The sequence below is a fragment of the Protopterus annectens genome, chromosome 5.part0, assembly GCF_019279795.1.
Source record: "Protopterus annectens isolate FY-2018-M chromosome 5.part0, PAN1.0, whole genome shotgun sequence".
In the NCBI taxonomy this organism is placed as follows: domain Eukaryota; kingdom Metazoa; phylum Chordata; order Ceratodontiformes; family Protopteridae; genus Protopterus; species Protopterus annectens.
The window spans coordinates 1,642,751,190-1,642,770,096 of NC_056735.1; the positions used below are offsets into that span (position 1 = coordinate 1,642,751,190).

The 18,907-nt window shown below is 41.3% G+C and overlaps 1 protein-coding gene across 1 annotated transcript in view; it reads left to right on the forward strand.

Annotated features, from left to right (window-relative positions):
• URB1 (URB1 ribosome biogenesis homolog) overlaps positions 1 to 18,907 on the forward strand; it is a 1,941,236-nt gene that overhangs the window by 635,469 nt on the left and 1,286,860 nt on the right. Inside the window, exon 14 of the mRNA XM_044071429.1 lies at positions 11,803 to 11,915. Coding sequence (XP_043927364.1) covers positions 11,803 to 11,915 — 113 coding nt within the window. The remainder of the gene's footprint in view (positions 1 to 11,802; positions 11,916 to 18,907) is intronic.

The following is an 18,907-nucleotide window of genomic DNA, read 5'->3' on the forward strand; positions in this document are numbered from 1 at the left end:
TATGTGGTACATAATTAAGCAGGGGGGTACCCATTCCTACCCCTTTTGCAGACTAGCCATGGCCTTGTGGAACACAGCCTTGACTTACCAAATACATCTTCAAGCTCAGTTCCTGCCAGGAAAGCAAAATACTCTGGCAGACGACCTAAGCAGAAACCTTATGGACCCGCGCAAATGGAAACTGGATCCACAAATCTTCAGCATGTTAACACAGAAATGGAGAAGCCCAGACATAGATCTATTTGCCTCTTCCCAAAACTATCAGTTGGACAAATTCTGCACAAGAACTCATCACAAAAAAGCATGGAAAGTGGATGCTCTATCCTTCAGCTGGAAAAACCTATTAGTCTATGCCTTTCGCCTTCTGCCTCTACTCTCCAAGATCTTACTAAAAGTCAGATAGGAAAAAACAAAAATGATTCTAATTGCTCCGGACTGGCCTCGACAACGCTGGTACCCGCTTCAAGGAATATGTCACACCTTCCTCCGTGGTACTTGCCTCAAACACCTCATCTATTGTCTCAGCAGAACTATCAGATTCTCCACACCCAGCTCCAAACTCTGAATCTTGCAGCATGGCTAATCAACTAATTCTTCAAACCACATCTCTCAGTAAACCTGTGATGGATGTCATTTTGGAAGCCAGAAGGCCTAGTACTAGAAAATCTTATGCTGATAAATGGAAGATATTCTGTGCTTGGAACCAAGCATAAGGAATAGACACAGCAAAGCCCAATATTCCTCAGATTTTACAATACTTAGCTGAGATCCTTGACAAGGGCCTATCTTTTTCTTCAATAAAAATCCATGCCTCTGCCATCTTGGCTCATTACAACACAGAGCCCTCCCCTCTTTTCTCATCCACTGCTAAAACAGTATCTCCGAGGAGCCAAAAATGTAAGGCCTCCTAGGAGAGCACCAACTCCTGCATGGGACCTCAATTTTGTGCTGGAAAAACTCACCCTGCCTCCTTTTGAACTAGCAGCTGCTGCGGATATAAAATTTCTTTCTTGGAAGACAGCTTTTCTTTTGGCAGTCACTTCAGCTAGAAGGGTTTCAGAACTACAGGCTCTCATGGCAGTGGAGCCTTTCATTATTTTTTACCTGGACAGGGTGGCCCTCAGGACCAATCCTTCTTTTATGCCTAAGGTGGTATCCAGTGTGGATCTTAACTAGACTATTCACCTGCCAACTTTTTTCCCAAATCCGCAGAACAAGGGGGAGCGGATTCTGCATTCTTTGGATGTACACAGACAGCTAAGATTCTACTTAAACAGGACAAAATCTCTAAGAAAGTCTGAGCAACTACTGGTAGCATTTGCTGCAGGATCAGAGGGGAAGGCTATATCAAAGCAGACTATTTCTAAATGGATAAGCCATTGCATTTGTTTCTGCTATTTGCACCATGGTAAACCTGTGCCCAAGGGGATCAGATCCCATTCCACCATGGCCGCCTGTACTTCAGCAGCTTTTATTAGAGGGGTCCCAACCAGAGACATTCTAGAAGCTGCTACTTGGAGCTCAGTTCATACATTCACAAAGCATTATCATTTACCTCTCTTCTCTAAATCCAGGGCAGGCTTTGCCACTGCAGTCCTGCAGGGCCTTATAGCTGCTCCTAATGCTGTTTAGTTCCATCCTCCCATCCATAGCTTTGAGATTCTACCCAAATGTGTAATGACTGCAACAGTAAAACACGAAGAACATAGTACAGTTGTGTACACTTACCATAAATGTAGATGTTCAAGTGTATTCACTGTTGCAGTCCGGGTTACCCACCCGCCAGCCCCCTTTCTATACCTTTTCTTTCCTTCACTATACTCAAAAGCCTTTGTGGTGCATTTGCTTTTAGTTGAAGGTAAATTTTATGTTTCTAAGGTGCACTTATATATTTACAGTTTATGTATATAATTTTGCTCCCCATTTGGGGGGCACCTGACATCTGGGGCAAGAAAAACTGATTAAAATGGCATCGGCTGCATGTTTTATACCCCTGATGACCTGACGTCATGGAAGAGGAGACAGCAACCGACGCATGACCCAAGACTTTGTTATTCAGGCCGACTGAGGGCAACCTGCCAGCAGATTACCCAAATGTAATGACTGCAACAGTGAATACACTCGAACATCTACATTTATCGTAAATGTACACAACTGTACTTTGATCAACACTGTCATAAAACTGTGGTCTCTGCAGTCTTTTATTATAGGAATAGACTGCCCATTTCTTCAGAACATTAATCATTTGAGTTAAAGATACCTGCAGTTATTTGGGTTGTGCACTAATAAATGAAATCCAATTTCATATATTCTGCATTAGTTGTTTCAGTCTTAATCTAGTGACCCTCCCCCCCTGGAAAATATATTTTGAATTATTTTAACTACTTCCTGCTGAAATGAGAATAAAGCGTTTGTAATGAAGAAGACACATTTTGGTTTTGTTTGTGTCTTTCGGCTTTTCCCGGTTAGGGGTCGCCACAGCGGAACTCCGGTCCGCTAATGATTGGCAGTTGATTTTTTACGTACCGGCTTACCAGGCCTGACGCACAACCTTCAACAAAGGTACGCCCATTCACGCATGTCTCCACGCAGAAGACGCTCTAGCTGAGAATCGAACCGGACAGCATCTTACTGTGAGGTGACAACGCTACCGCAGCACCACCAAGACACATTTTGGTAAGAGCCATTTATTTTCCATTTTTTAACTCTTGCCATACCACCACAGGTCTTCTCTGACATAATTCATCCATTTCTTGGCTGAGTGTTATATCTCCGCATTTGTGTTTCTTCAAAATCTCTTGCTTTTCTACACATGACAGAACCACCATCATCTGCCCACCTTGACCTTCTATGCAACTAGAGATATTGTAGCTTCTTCTCTGGTATCCTATTTTTTTTATTTATTTAGTTAGTTATTCATTCATTTAAATTCGTTAACTAGGTGTGTCATCTGTGCCATAGTGTGCATCCTGATTCCCATCTCTGGCATTTTATCTCCATCTTCTCAAGCTTCCTTGGCTGCTTTGTCTTAACTGATCAGATTTCTTTGTTTTGTGCACCTTACTTTTCAGTTTCTTTGGCATTCTTCTGTTACACCATTATCCGTTTGCTTTGTGTCAGTTGGTTACAGCACTTAATTCTAGGTTTGACCTCCTTATTCAGACTTCCCTTCTCCTCAAGCACATTTTCCAGATACTTGAACCTGTTAACTTGTTCCACTATTTCCCCTTCTGTTTCAGTTTTCAGCTTCTTGTGATTGCCTCCATTTGCTTCCATAATCACAATCTTGTCTGTACTCTGTTTAATGCTATGTGCCTTCAGCTTTACTTTCCATTCCCATAACACTTGCTGAAGTTCTTGTTAGAGTTTGCTTGTAGAGCCACATGATCTGCACAGAGTAGCTTTATTGGTATGTCCCCTGCAGCCTGTTTGCTAATGTAATTCATCACCAATTTGAACAGGAGACCTTGGAGCTAAACCTGATGCACACCTACTCCCAGTGGGACCCTCTCTGAGTTTCAACACTGCTTGTACTTATGTCACTGTGTCCTTGTACATAGCCTGCACTAATGTTAGCAATGCGTCTGGGACTTTGAACCATCTCAGGACTGCCCAGATCAACTTTCTTGGGACCATATTCATGTTTAAAAGTGTAATAATGTCTTATGTGGGTAGCACCACTGGAAACATTAAGTAAGCTCATTAATTTGGTACTGGATTTTAACTGCTTTACTTTCAAAAGAAAACATTACAAGCAAAAGACTGTAATACCTATGGGGACGGCGATGGCTTCCATCATAACCCTGGGCAAGTGGGAGGAGGGGTTTGTATTTACCATCAGAAATTTCATGCATCACATCATGCTGTCTTCATTTTATCAACAGTATTTGTATTGTGTGGAAAGGTGACACTTTACAGCTAGAAGAGTTTATTAGATACCTCAATCTAACTACTAACTTCCTGCATTTCAGCCCCTCCCACAGCTCCAACTCAACTCTCCTTAGATGTGCTAATTTACAAAGACATTAACAACTGCAGAATTTCCACTGATCTCTACCGAAAACAGACGAGAGTGAACCTCTTACTCCACAGTAAAAGTCTGCATCCCACCAAGACAAAATGTAACATGGTTAAGTTCCAGGGATATAAGTTAGCTAGAATTACCACAAAGATGGAACCTTTTCTGAGAAATTTTAACAATTTGGAAAATGATTTCTTAGCAAGGGGCTATGAGAACCAAATGTTAAGCATTTTTCAACCAACCATCGAGCTTAAAAATACCAATGCACCCACACTAAACTGACCCACTGGACACATTTTTAAGAAATCTGTGGACAGTAAATCAAAAGATATCTGCATACTGACATCAACTATGGATTTTTATTGTATTGAAAAAATTATCAAGAAGAACTAGGCCATAGTAACAGAAAGCCATTATCTTGTAGACATTTTGGGTGAAGCCCCGACTTTTGTATATAGGAAGGCTAGAAATATTAGGAGCTTTGTAGAAGGAAACCTAAACCACAGGAAAGGAACATGAAAAAATGCGAAACAAACTGTTCATTTTGCACCTACATTTAAGAGGGAGACTCTTTTTACTGGCCATATTTAAAGAAACTTACTAAGACTAATGCAGCCGGAGACTGCAACTCTACACAAGTTGATTTACAGGGCTAGTTGCAATGCATGCAATACATTTTTTTTGTTGGAAAGACTATTGATAACCTAAAACAAAGGATTTTGGGTCATCTGTCCGAGATCCGGGGTAAATATAGAAACAATGCACTAGCCAGACACCTCTCACTCCACTGAAGACACAATGGTTTTAAATTTCAAATACTTGATTGCATAGACCTCTCTGAACTTGGAGACATCCCAAATACTTTAGAAAAACAAGAACTTATGTGGCAACTAAGGCTGAACTCTTTTAGAAAGTCTGGACTAAACTATTATCGCTCACTGAAAAGTATACTAGAGCTATGAAAGTTGCCCCATTGTTTACAAGACTGAAGGTGTGAACTTTATTTATTTGCAGTTGGATTCCATATAGCACATGCATATTTTTTTGTGATGGTTTAGCCTTTTTATATTGTAACTTGCACAGTGTTTGAGCTTAACTAGGCATATATTGAGTATTAGAGGCAGATATACTATATGCTTATATTGTCTCCAATATAACATTCATAAATTTTACACAGAGTCTTGCAGACGTGACCAGATATCATTGCTGTAAGCATGAGCAATAGTTTTTCCGCTAGATTTTTCATATATATTTTTTGGATAGATTTCTGAGTGTATTTTACTTTAAAATTATTTAATAGATTTATAATTTGAGATGAATAGACTTATTTACATATATATTCTCAGGAGTGTGATAAGTTTTTATTAAGGATTTGTTTTTTGTACTGCGTGTTCTTAAATAATATGTATTGTTTTTAGTCCAACAAAATGTAGTGTTATGTATTGTTATTTAATTTTTCCTTTCCCACTTGACACACAAACCCAAAGAAGTAGTAACAGACAAAAGCGATATACTTTAAAAATATTTCTGAATGTTGGTAGAAAAGATTTGTAAGGAATTCTGAATACTTAACTTTTTCTTTTTTGACACTACAAGGATTTCAGTTTTAGCAATTATTAATATGTAATTTTTAGTTTAACTTTTAGTTCAGTTTAACATATCTTGGAATCCCAGAGTTTGAGTTAGTGCAGCACTTTGTCGAATATCACACTGGTGTATGGGGGAAGGGGTATTTAGCAATTAAACATGCTTATTGACTTTTACAAAAAAAGCTACCCTAGTAAGCCACTCTTATGCTTTTAAATAGGTTTATAAATGGAATAGTGAATTTCTGCACTTTATTCTGTTTTTTTCAACTAGTATTTGGATCGCTTATTTGTGTGTTTTTAATAAAGAAGATTCGACTTGAACCAGGTTTTGCTACCCTAATTTCATTAGTGGATTTATATTTTGGAAAGTTTTAAAGAAAATATTTCTATCACCTGATATTAGTTTGGATATTCACAGTATGGTTATTATTAGGTGCCTGAACTCTAGGGAATCTGGAATCTTAGATCTTCCACGCAGAGAAGTTTCCTCATTATGTGGTTATCCAATCTGTCTTCCCAATCCTTTCAAATTGATTGATTTGTATGGTTATGTGCTCTACTAATTATTCCTTTTTTAAAGACAGCTTCTGTTCTAGATTTTACTAAAAACTCTTACAGTGCTGGTCTTTTGTTTAGGACCCCCTATTTCTTTCTGTTTGCCTATACTCTATCAGTCCTTGATAGGGAAGGCAATCTCTAAACTGCAGTCCAAATAAATTCTTGACACCTTCCCATACTGTTATCCTTCTCTCTCTCTCTAGTTATTTGCTTCCAATACATTGGTTCCTTTGCCACTTTTCTCCAATAAATTCCATCCCCCTCTTGCCTGTTTTCTGTATCCCTAATAGCAGTCACCCTATCAGCAGAATCTCCTTTCTTCTTTCCCGTGTTGGCTTAGTTCTTAGAATACTTTCTGCCACTTTATGAATATAATATTCTGTATTTTTATTGTTGTTATTCTTAAAGATCTGCATCCAAAATCCCAGTCCCTCCTTGTTTCCCAAGCTTCCCACCTATTTCATCACTATCTCTTATCACTTTTACCCACAGGTTTCAGCTTGTGCCATGTACAGGAACCTTAACTGTCTTCTTCTTCCTTCGGCTTTTTCCCGGTTAGGGGTCGCCACAGCCAATCACCTTTCCGCTCATGATTGGCAGTGGAGTTTTACGATGTCGAGTTGCCAGCCCGGTGTCCAACCTTCCACAGAAGACACACACATGCACGCACTCACACCTAGGGCCAATTTGGAGTGTCCAATCCACGTACAGCATGTCTTTGGGGTTGTGGGAGGAAACCGGAGCATCCGGAGGAAACTCACGCAACCAAACGGAGGACATGCAGCCTCCACACAGAAGGCACCCCAGCCGAGGCTCGAACCAGAGAGCCTCTTGCTGTGAGGTGACAACGCTAACTGCTGCACCACTGTGGCCGCCCTAGGAGCCTTAACTGTATAGCTCTGAAGTACCTCTTCAAATCGGGTAATCCCAAATCTACCTTGTTCTGTTTGAAGAATTAGATTATCTCACTTGACTCTTGCCGTCTTCCCCTCCCAGATAAAATCCTGCAGCTGTTTATCAATTGCTATCCACAACTTCTCCTCTGGTTGATAAAAGTATGACTGACCTGTGTATAAGAGTAAAGGTACTAAAAACATTTTAACTTTTTAACTTCTTGTATCTTACTGTCCATATCCATATAACAGAGCTTCCAGTTTCTCAGTTTTTGTATTATCTTTTGTTTAGTCTCTTCCCATATATCCTTAGCTGCCACACCGGAATCATACCTAATCCATGCTACTAAATACTTCATTTTATTATGTCCCCATAAATATGGACAAAGCCGAACCAATTCATGTGTGGGTGTATAAGTTACTGTTATTGCCTTTGTTTTATCTTAATATTGCGGTGGTGGTGCTGCGGTAGCATTGTCGCCTCACAGTTAGACGTTGTCCGTTCGATTCTCAGTTAGAGCGTCTTCTGTGTGGCGACATGCGTGAATGGGCGTTCCTTCGTTGAAGGTTGTGCGTTAGGCCCGGCAAGCCAGCACGTAAAAACTCTACTGCCAATCATTAGCAGACCGGAGTTCCGCTGTGGTGACCCCTAACGGGGAAAAGCCGAAAGACGCAAACAAACTTTTGTATCCCAAAAAGGACTGAAAATTTCAAAATGTTCCACAACAATGCAATGTCCACCTCTGGTTTTGTCAGGTATAAAATATCATCTACAAACAGAGCCAGCTTTTCTTGACTGCCATACCAAATCCTTGAATTTCTGAGTCCCTTATTTTCTTTCCCAGTGGTTCCAAATATAATGCAAACAATAAAGGAGAAAGAGGACACCCCTGTCCGGCTCCTCCTCTCAAGCAGAAATCATCAGAGAGGACCCCGCCTACTTTAATTTTCACCTCCGATCCCTCATATAGCTTACCGATGAATCCCAAACTTCCTTTTGAACTCTTGTACTCCCCCTTGGGTGAAGAATACTGTAACAGTGATATGGAAGGATGTAGTACAATTGTGTAAAATCTTACCGTAACAGTAGATGTCCTTTCCTTCACTGTTGCAGTGTTCACTTCCTTCCTCCTTCCATTTCTTCCTGTTTCTTGCCTGTGTTCTGTTTCCCTCATGGCCTAGAGTCCATTTCTTTTTCGTTTTGGATGCACATGTTCTTCTTTGTCCCTAAGGGTATTTTGTTCCTCCTGGGGCTTTTTAATTTCTGAGTGTTTGCGTCCGTACATCACCTTTATACCCTGCATTTTGTGTGGGGTGCAAACATGTGACATACAGCACCTATAGAAGTGGATAGCTTTGGTATAATGGCCACACTTTGGGCTATCCTTGGCAGGAAGGTCCCTTAGGTGAAGACTCCAACAGTGAGGGGAAGGACATCTACTGTTATGGTAAGAATTTACACAACTGTATTTTTCCCTTAATGGGGTGACTCATATATATTTTTTTAAGAGAAGCAACATTATGTTTATTAAAAAAACTTGTACTGCTTGGCTATGAACCAGCAAAAGAGAATCTTCAACACTTCTAAACATACTTCTTAGTAATATTGCCTTTTAATTTACTTGAGGGGGGAGGCCTTTGTCTTACTTGTCTCTTGATAGGAATCATTTCTTTAACTCTGTATTGTTTTTTCTTTTGCCTCAGAACAGAGCCATAGTATATCCTGGTGTGACTGTAATTAATTATGGATTTTGATAGACCTGTAAAAGAGACTGAAGCTTTCTTTCTGCTGGATTCATTGTTTAATGTCCACAAGCTGTTTTTGTTAGTCAAAGTGTTCAGGAGAAGATTGTTATTATGTATGAATAGTCCAAGAGTTCTTTATACCTAAGTCAAAGTCTAGCTTGCACTATGACCAGAGATGTAAATCTACTCCAACAAGCAAGACAAAGAGGAGGAATAGATTTGTCACACAGCACCTACTCCTTCTCAGGAACAATCTCTACCTCTCCAAGTTAAGCAATGTGATTCGCTAAATGGTTTTAAAAAGGAGATGGACACCTGGATGGGACATCATAAAGTCACTTCTGGTATGACTGGCTTGGCCCGAGAGAGGCAATGCCTAAGGGTGGGTACTAGCAAGACGAAAAGGCCTCATGCCTCAGTTTGCCTTGTAATGCCTGTGGTCCTATTGTAATATGATTATGTACTTGCATTTTAACACGTAAGAAGCATTCTTGTTCATCTTACCAGTAGCTGTGATTGAAAATTTGGCACACGGTTTCAGAAACGTAAATTGATTAGACGTAATGCTCCATTTCTTTGGACACTTACATTGTGCTACATTTTTCTAAACTTTAGTATTGTGTTACTTTATGTCTTTAAATGTATTGTAATGTCTTTGAGCATCTGATTTGCAGTTTAGTGTCCAACTCAAAAAATGCTCAGTAACTGAAGATTATGTCTTTAACACTTGGACTTCTGATACACTATTTTGTCTTGAAGTTTGCTTTGAATTAGGTTAAGTCGTTTGACTTTGTGTGCAGCTGATTTTTCTGAAATGTTATATGTCCTAGTACTGTTTTTTCTTCATTCATGTTTCCCATCTGCTTGCTGATATTTTTTTTGAAATTCCATGTATTTTGAGATCACATGAACTGTAACTTAAGATAGCCGCTTAATTTCCACCACTTGAAAAGTCTCTAGAGTCAGCCAGCTGAATTAATTTTATTACCCATCTTAGACTGATCCGGCTATACGGGCACACTTAAGTAGGCATGCAGTGGTTCTTTCTTCTTTAAAAATCATTAGCATCTACAGTAAAGTCAGTGCTTAATGTTCCAAAGTTAATTAATAAAGTTAACTAGTGGCTGATATTGTTCTGTAGTTCATCTGCAGTGCTAAACACAGATGTTTTTAAGGATAGACTAAAGAGTAGTCTGTAAATTGTTTGGATCTGCTTGATGTCCTGTACCTTAATATTGAACTGCAGCCACATTTTTATGTTGTTCGTGCTTGACTAATTTTACCTTTTCTAATGTGTAACTTACACAGCAGGTACCTCAATAATTTCCCTTTGAAAATTTTGCCAGAAAGTTACAAACATTTAAAATGTCTTTATGCAGGCACACTTCAGCTTGCATTTGTTTACTTCCATGAGTAGGTTTAAGCAGGCCATGTAGTCGAGACTGACCATTAATCACTGTTACCTACTGTATGTCACGTCACACAAAGATTAACAATGTATGTGTGTTTTAAAAGCAACTTGCCCTAGAAATTAAGTTTGAGAGAAGGATCAAAACAAAATGTAACAACAGAGACATTTTTTGAAAGTAAATTCACAAAATATACTGGTTCTGCAAGCAGACACAAGCAACAGCTTTTGCACACTGCACATACCCATCACTAATTGCACTAATTTGGAAACGCAATGAGGAAATTAAAGATTTCTTGTAAGCCAGTAACTGTGTGACTCTATTCTGAAGATCCAACATTCTTGGAGCCACAATGATTTTAAATCTCTCTCAGAATTTAAGGAACTGATCAGTCAGTTAGAAACAGTATGCAACACCTGTTCTAATCTGATGTATTTGTTTTCATCTGACAGCGTCCACCTTTCCTACTATCTGTTGCAGAATTACAGCTTTCTTTGTAGTAACACAGTATTCAGACTCAGTGAATGAGTATGTAAATAAATAAGTAAATAAAAAAGATTAGGCTTTCAAAGGTTTTGAGTCTGAGGTGTTTCACTATTTCACCATTCGTAAAAGTACACACTGCTCTTCATGACAAAGATTTGTTCAGCACTGTATCTAGTACACAAGTGGCATTGTCTGTCCTTCACAAAAGCATCTTGAATTATGTGTGTTGAAGTCTCAGTGAAGATGATTACTTCTGTTCACTGTTTGCATTCAATAAAGATACACACCATCTTCTCACTGGAAACAGCATTCCCTACCTGGTCTCTACAGTCAAACTTTATCCTTTTTTCCTGGTGTCATGGTGCAGTCCTTCCTTCATGTCACCTGTTTAGCAGTTTTTAGATATTATTCTAGTGTTCAGTTCTCTAGCACTCATCATCAGTCCAATGCCCCTCACTGTTATCCCTGTCATCCAGTTGTACCCATCACCCTAAATGCTGATCAAGAAAGGAGCTTGTAAATATTGTCCACCTCCACCTTAACTTCATTGAGCATCACATCCCACCTCTGACACATTTTTTCCCAATTTGCCACCTTGTCCTATTAAGGGGACTGATGTAGCATTGTTTTTGTCACCTTTTTCTTTTATTATTGTGCAGTATACTTTGATTGTACATAGAATCATTGGAGCTCCATATAACAGCTTGTTAAGGAGATAATGTTTTTTTTTCTGACTATTGTTTCAAAGTGTGACTTTTTGTCCAGTCGTGGTGGAGAGGGAAGTCTCATTTCTGAAGCAGCACAGACACTGGTTGCAAAGATAACTCCATTGCCTACACTGATCGAGACTTGCTATTTCTTTACCCATCTTGATTCTTAAGGTTGGGGAGAAAAAAACAGATGAAATTCTGCACCAAATTTTGCAATATGCTAAAGAAGTTCTGTTCTTACATTTATAACGTTTCCTTTGTAATGTTCCATAGTTTTGTAAGCTGTAATGTTGCAGGTATATCAGCTAGCATTTTCCCAAAATGGTAATTCGCAAGGAATGGTAATTGCAAATCTTGTCTTGATGTATTTACCTTTTGCTGTGGAAACAGGTATCGTAAGTGAAAAAGGTATTCGAGAAGAAGTGCCACCTGTCCTACAGTATCACATTCTTCAGCTGGCCCTGGAGCTTCCAGCAAACAAGTTTTCGTGGTTTAAAGTTCAGGTAGGAGCTAAAAGAATGACTTGGATCAGTTTTTCTGCTGATGTTCTTTTCTAAGATGAAAGTAGATTGGGAAACGTGACTGCTAAACTGTGTGTGACATCTGACAAGACAGTCAGCAACTGTGTTTAATGTCGAATCTAAACTTCATGGCCTGCTTAGACTTCAGAGTATTTGTTTCAACAGGAGCCAAGCCTTTAATTATAATTGGATGAGTTTTCTTTTATCTTATATTTGAGGGTTGCTTCAGCTTTCTTATCTAGGTCACATTAAAATCTAAGGTAAAAATGGCTAAGTGAAAAAGTTATGAATTGTGATTCTGAACAAATGTTCTTAAGTGTGCAACTTGGATAATGGTAAGATGACAGAATGGCGTATTGATCCCAAGACATTTACTGTACTTAAAAATATTTATTTTTTGTGTTTAATGTGTTAGCAAAGTAATTATATTGTGAAACCTGAAATGTATTTGCGGAAAAAGAATCTGCTGTACTTCATTCTTCTAAATCCTTTGAAATTGCCACACTTATTACTGCTGCTGAGACAAAAGCTAACTACTAATAAGTTCAGTCACTAATCACTGTTTTATCAGCTGGCAAAAATGGCTTCAGAAGGCACCAACTTTGTATATACTGTTGTACAAAACTGCCAGTGGTATTCTGTCCTCCATCTTTTTCCTATCTTTTCATTGCGGAATGTTCATTCTGTATGTAGTTTGTCAGCATATTATCCGTTGGGAGAATTTTACCCCCCATTAGAATGCATTGCCAGTGAGTACAGTAGCTTCATTGAAGCCATGATCAGTGCAACCATCATAGTTGTGTACTAAGCTAATGGCCCTGGAGCCTTTACAAGCCTACCCCAAAGTATTCCCTGGCATTGTGCTGTCCGATGTTAGTTTCCAGTGCCCCTATCAAGCAGGGCCACTGAAGTGATTCCTGGGGTAAATTTTTTATTTCCCATCCACTTGTCAAGATTTCTCTTGAAGAGGGCTAGTGAGGTGCTGTGCTTGACATGTATGGGAAGTCTGTTCCAGAGCTTGGGCAGTCTCTGGGTTAAGAACGTGTCTCTCCAGTATGATGTCCTTCATGGATGCATCTGCTGTCATAACAAGTGGGTTGTCCTGTCGTCAGGCAGCCCTGCAGTCGGCCGGATTCCAAAGTCCGGGTCCGGCTTCGGCTGATGTCGCACTCCACCCGACGTCATCTCTGTTGGTCTTCGGGTATAAAAGCATCAGCCGACGCCATTTTCCCCAGTCTTTCTTGCCGCGTGGCGCCCGAAGCAGAAGCTGTTCGCAAGTGCCGGTCGGTCGGATCCAGAGATTACTTCTACCGAATACTACTTCGAAGACTTCTAAAGCGAAGTACCCCGTTGGGGACTCTTTCTTGCCTCAGCCGATGTCAGAAAAAGTTAACAATTGTTTAACCTGTGGGAAACAAATACCTCATAAAGATTTCCACTCTTACTGTCTGCCTTGTTTAGGCCCAGCCCACGACGTAGCAGCCTGTTCGCCTGTGCCTCTTTCAACCGGCGAACGCTTAGGCGCCGGTCGGAGTTTGCAGAAAAGTCTTCGGTTCTGATTTTGCGTACATTATGCCGTCGGATCCTCCGACTACCCCCAAAAACGCAAAGATAAAGACCGACACTCGCGGTCCGCGGTTTCGGCCGAAACCACGGCAAAGCAAATCATGAGTGTCTCGGTTTCGGCCGAAACCGAGAAAACTGCTCAAAGTACAGCTGAACCTATTCTTACAACTGAGGCCCCTGCTACAACTCTTGAATCGACCTCAGAAATTTTACCCACTACGGTGGTTGACTTATCAGACACCATCCCCTTGGATGTCTCTACCCCAGCACGTGGTGCTGCTAGGCCTCCAGCTGCCATGTCCATTAAGGCCTTCGCCAGGGCTAAAGCAGCCAAGACTACTAAAACAGTGCCTGTTAAACCCCCACATCCAGGCCCTCTTCTAGTTCTCAAATGCTTTCTTTGGCAGAAGATTTAATTTCTTTAATTAGAGGATCTCAATCTCACCCAGACAGGGCCTCTCAGCCCCAGAGAAGAGACCTAGGGCAGAGCCCCTGAGCCAGTGTCTTCTGATGATTCTGCTGATGAATCAGACATAACTGACCAGCCTGAGGCTCCCTTCTCCAATTTTGAAGATTCTGATGCTGAAGAATCCATTCCAGCTGCTTCCCCACCAGAAGAATTCTCCTTTGGGGAAACCTTGCATGCCATGCGAGAACAGTTCCAATGGCAGCAACAGGATTTTTCAGACTCCAGAAAAAGACTTAGGACCTTTCTGCACCTCCCACAGCACAGGCCCTTAGCTATACCTCCTGTTCTCTCTGTGGTGGATGATGCTTTCAATGATGTTTGCTCCGCTCCAGATTCTTTACCCCAGCCCCTGCCAAACCAGACAGATTTTACAGGGTGCCAGATACTCATCACCACCTTTACAAGGCCCCACTTGCAGACCCAGAAACTATATCCCAGGGTCCCAAGGCAGTAGCTGCGACCACAGCTAAAAACCCTATTCCTTCTGAAAGGGAAGCAAGGTCACTAGACAGATGGGGTAAAAAGGTCTACACTTCAGCTACTCTCTCAGCTAGAGCTTTAAACTGTCAGTTTCACATGATACAATACCAAGAGTTTATGCTTGATCAGTTAACTAAAAACTAACCACTGATGAATCTCTTGATAAGAAATATGTATTAGAGATGGTAAATAACATACAACAGGTTAGCAACCATTCCTTAAAATGTGGCTATGATGCACTGGAGGCTTCATTTAGATCAGCCATGACAGGCACAGTGATAAGAAGGCATGCATGGCTAAAGGAACAAGCTTTACCGGATCATGTTAAAGCTAAGTTGCTAGATGCTCCTATGGACAAGACAAGTTTGTTTGGTACACCTGCCCAGCAGGTTATGAAGAAAATGGAAGAAAAGGCAAAATCTGTTCAAACTGTTAAAGATTTCTTGCTGGTTCAACCCCAAGGTTTAGCAGGAACTGGCCTGCCAAAATTGGTCCTTTCCTGACTCCACAAAATTTCAAAGGGGCAGGAATAGACGTTCCAGAGGCAGAAACCAATCCAGAGGAGGTGCCTACAGAGGACGACAGTGGCAAGGTAACAACAGAGGCACAGACACAGCCACTGCCACTACATCAGCACAACCACAGTGACTTAATCCTAAATCCGCCTACCAGGGAACAAATAGCAGCTCCTCTAGGCGGAAAGTTAACCTTATTTTCAAAGAACTGGCACTACATAACAAAAGACAAGTGGATTTTACAAACCATAGATCAAGGTTACCGGTTTCACTTCCACACTTTACCAGTCAAAGAGGAATGCCAAATCTACCTCCAAATCAAAAACAGAGGCTCTACGCCAGATAATGGAGTTAGCAAACATGAGAGCTGTGGAAAGAGTGCCAACAGCAGAACAAGGAAAGGGGTTCTACTCCAGACTATTCCTAGTTCCAAGAAAGGAAAAAGTTGGAGACCAATTCTCGACCTGTCCACCTTAAATACATACATCATTGTCCCAAAATTCAAAATGCTGACCCTACAGCAACTTCTTCCCATGCTGGGCAAGGAGTCTTGGCTGGTAACTCTAGATCTCAAGGAGGCATACCTGCACGTCCCCATTCGACCAATCTGCAGAAGATACCTCAGATTTCTTGCAGGATCAGAGCACTATCAATTCTCAGCATTGCCCTTTGGCTTATCTACTGCGCCCAGAGTATTCACAAAATGCCTGGCATCAGTAATCGCCCATTGCAGACTTCAGGGAATTCAAATTTACCCATACCTGGACGACTGCCTGCTACAAGGGGACAACAAAAGCAAGCTGACAACAGATTTACAAAGGGTCATTTACTTGCTACAAGGACTGGGATACACAGTCAATTTACAAAAGTCAAGGCTGATACCATCCCAAACAAGGACATTCTTGGGCTGAATTGGACACAGTACAACAAATGGCATTCCTGACTGCAGAAAAACAAAAGAACTTCCTCTTTACTTCTTGGCACTAACAAAACTGAACAAGTTAACAGCAAGAAAAGTTCTGCAGGCCTTGGGCTTCATGGCATCATGCATAATCTTGGTCCCATTTGCCAGACTACATATGAGGAAACTACAGTGGTACCTAAAGAATTTATGGTCCCAACACAGACACAGTCTAGAAACAGAAATCCCACTAATTCCATGCTTAAAACAGGAGTTCCTATGGTGGGCTCAGGCATGCCAGTCAAACCCAGGCCTACCCTTTCGCAGATGTCAACCAAGCCAGACCATCACAACAGACGCTTCAGACCTAGGATGGGGGGCCCACATGCTGGACAAATGCGTGCAAGGATTGTGGACACAGGATCAACTTCACCTGCACATCAATCTAAAAGAAATGCTGGCAGTAAAACTGGCAATCCAAAAGTTCAAACCATTTCTCAAAGAGGGCCAGTTGATGATAAGGACAGACAACACCACAGTCATGTGGTACATCAACAAACAGGGAGGCACTCATTCATACCACCTATGCAGAATGACCTTGGAGCTGTGGACCCTGGCACTCAGCTACAACATTCAGATACAGGCAATATTTGTACCGGGGAAAGACAATACTCTAGCAGACATATTAAGCAGAACCACTTCGGATGCCCACGAATGGAAGCTGCACCCGGACATCTTCAAGACCATCTCAAGAAATGGGGAATGCCACAGATAGACCTATTCGCATCACCTCTCAATCACCAGCTCAAAAATTCTGCACAAGGACATTCCACCCACTAGCATGGAAAGTGGACTCACTCTCCTTCAACTGGAAAGGCCTAACAGCATATGCATTCCCACCTCTTCCTTTGATACACAAGGTACTACTAAAAATCAAGGAAGAACGTCCAAGGATAATCCTGATAGCTCCAAACTGGCCAAGACAACACTGGTACCCACTACTGAAGAGCATGTCTCGAACAATATGTGGCCAATACCCTGATGCCTTTGATGTTAACTCAGAACAACTACAGCATCATACATCCAAACCTAAAACGCTGCAACTGACTGCATGGAACATCACATAGCAGCAGCTAATCCAGAACTTTCCCAAAGAGTTAAAGACATTATTCTTGAAGCACGCAGACCTTCAACAAGAAGGAACTATGCTGGAAAATGGAAAAGGTTTGTCATTTGGAGTGCGGAAAGAGGAAAAGATGTGTCAAACATAGATATGCCTAACATTCTGGAGTATCTGGCGAACTTCTTCATTCAGGCCTGTCCTACTCCTCCATCAAGATACATGCATCAGCTATTTCAGCAGAATACAGCTTTGATCCACCTGTTTTTCGCACCCTTTGCTCAGGCAGTTCCTCAGAGGAATCAAGAATGTAAAACCTCCAAGGAAACCACCATTACCAGCTTGGGATTTAAACTTTGTGCTAGAAAAGTTGACACTATCACCCTTTGAACCAGCAGCAACAGCAGACCTACAACACCTGTCATGGAAAACTGCTTTCCTACTGGCAATTACTTCAGCAAGGAGGGTTTCAGAACTACAGGCCTTAATGGCAGTGCAACCCTTCCTAATCTTCCACCAAGATAGAGTGTCCATGAGGACTAATCCTACATTTATGCCCAAGGTGGTATCCAGAGTGTCTTTAAACCAGGCAATCCACCTACCTACCTTCTTTCCCAACCCACAAAACAGAGGGGAAAGAATACTGCATACCTTGGATGTACATAGACAGCTACGCTACTACTTGGACAGAACAAAAATAGCAGAAAGACTGACCAACTTTTGTAGCCTATGCAACAGGAAGGGAAGGAAAAGCTATTTCCAAACAGACAATCTCCAAATGGATAGGAAATTGCATACGATACTGTTACTCCTTCCATGGAAAACCAATTCCACAGAACATAAGACCTCATTCTACAAGGGCAACAGCCACTACCACAGCCTTCTTACGAGGAGTGGCAACCAAAGACATTATTGAGGCGGCTACTTGGACCTCCGTGCATACATTTGCCAAGCATTATAATTTGCCTCTATATTCCAGATCCCGAGCAGGGTTTGCCACTGCTGTACTGCAAGGGATCCTAAACACACCATAATCTACTTTTATCCTCCTCCCTAGTTGGCTATGGTATTCTACCCACTTGTTATGACTGCAGATGCATCCATGAAGGACATAGTACAGTTTTGTACCTACCATAAATGTAGATGTCCGAACTGGATAGCATCTGCAGTCAGGATTACCCTCCCTCCTTCCCTCTGTGGTACTCCTAGGGTGTTTACCCTCCTAATAGCTAGCTGTTGGGGAGTCTTTTATGGTGTATTTGTTTGTATATATGTACATATATGCTTATTGATGTGTTTACCTCTATCTATTTGGAAACATTGGCATCTATCCAAATTTTTAGCCTGCAAGAGGGCTACTGGCATCTGGGGCAAGAAACACTGAGGAAAATGGCGTCGGCTGATGCTTTTATACCCGAAGACCAACAGAGATGACGTCGGGTGGAGTGCGACATCAGCCGAAGCCGGACCCGGACTTTGGAATCCGGCCGACTGCAGGGCTGCCTGACGACAGGACAACCCACTTGTTATGACTGCAGATGCTATCCAGTTCGGACATCTACATTTATGGTAGGTACAAAACTGTACTTTCTGATTATTGAGGAAATGAGGTTGAGATCTCTGGAGTGTGTTGTATGGAGGGATTAGGATTTTTTTAGATGTAGCATGTCTAACAGTGCTGGGTCAGACATGGCTTTGTAGGTCAAGCAGAGATCGCCTTTAAGTAGGAAATATGAGACAGAGTAAAGCTTGAGTTTTTTGAGTCTGTCCACAGAAGGCTTGTATTTAAGTCCTAAGATCCTCTTAGTGAGGTATTTTTGTGGCCTTTTGAGTTGTTGTAGGTGTCTAGTGAGGTACATGCCAAATGGGGCGTTGTACTTTATAATAGGTCTAATGAGGGAAGAGTAGAAGGAGACTATAACC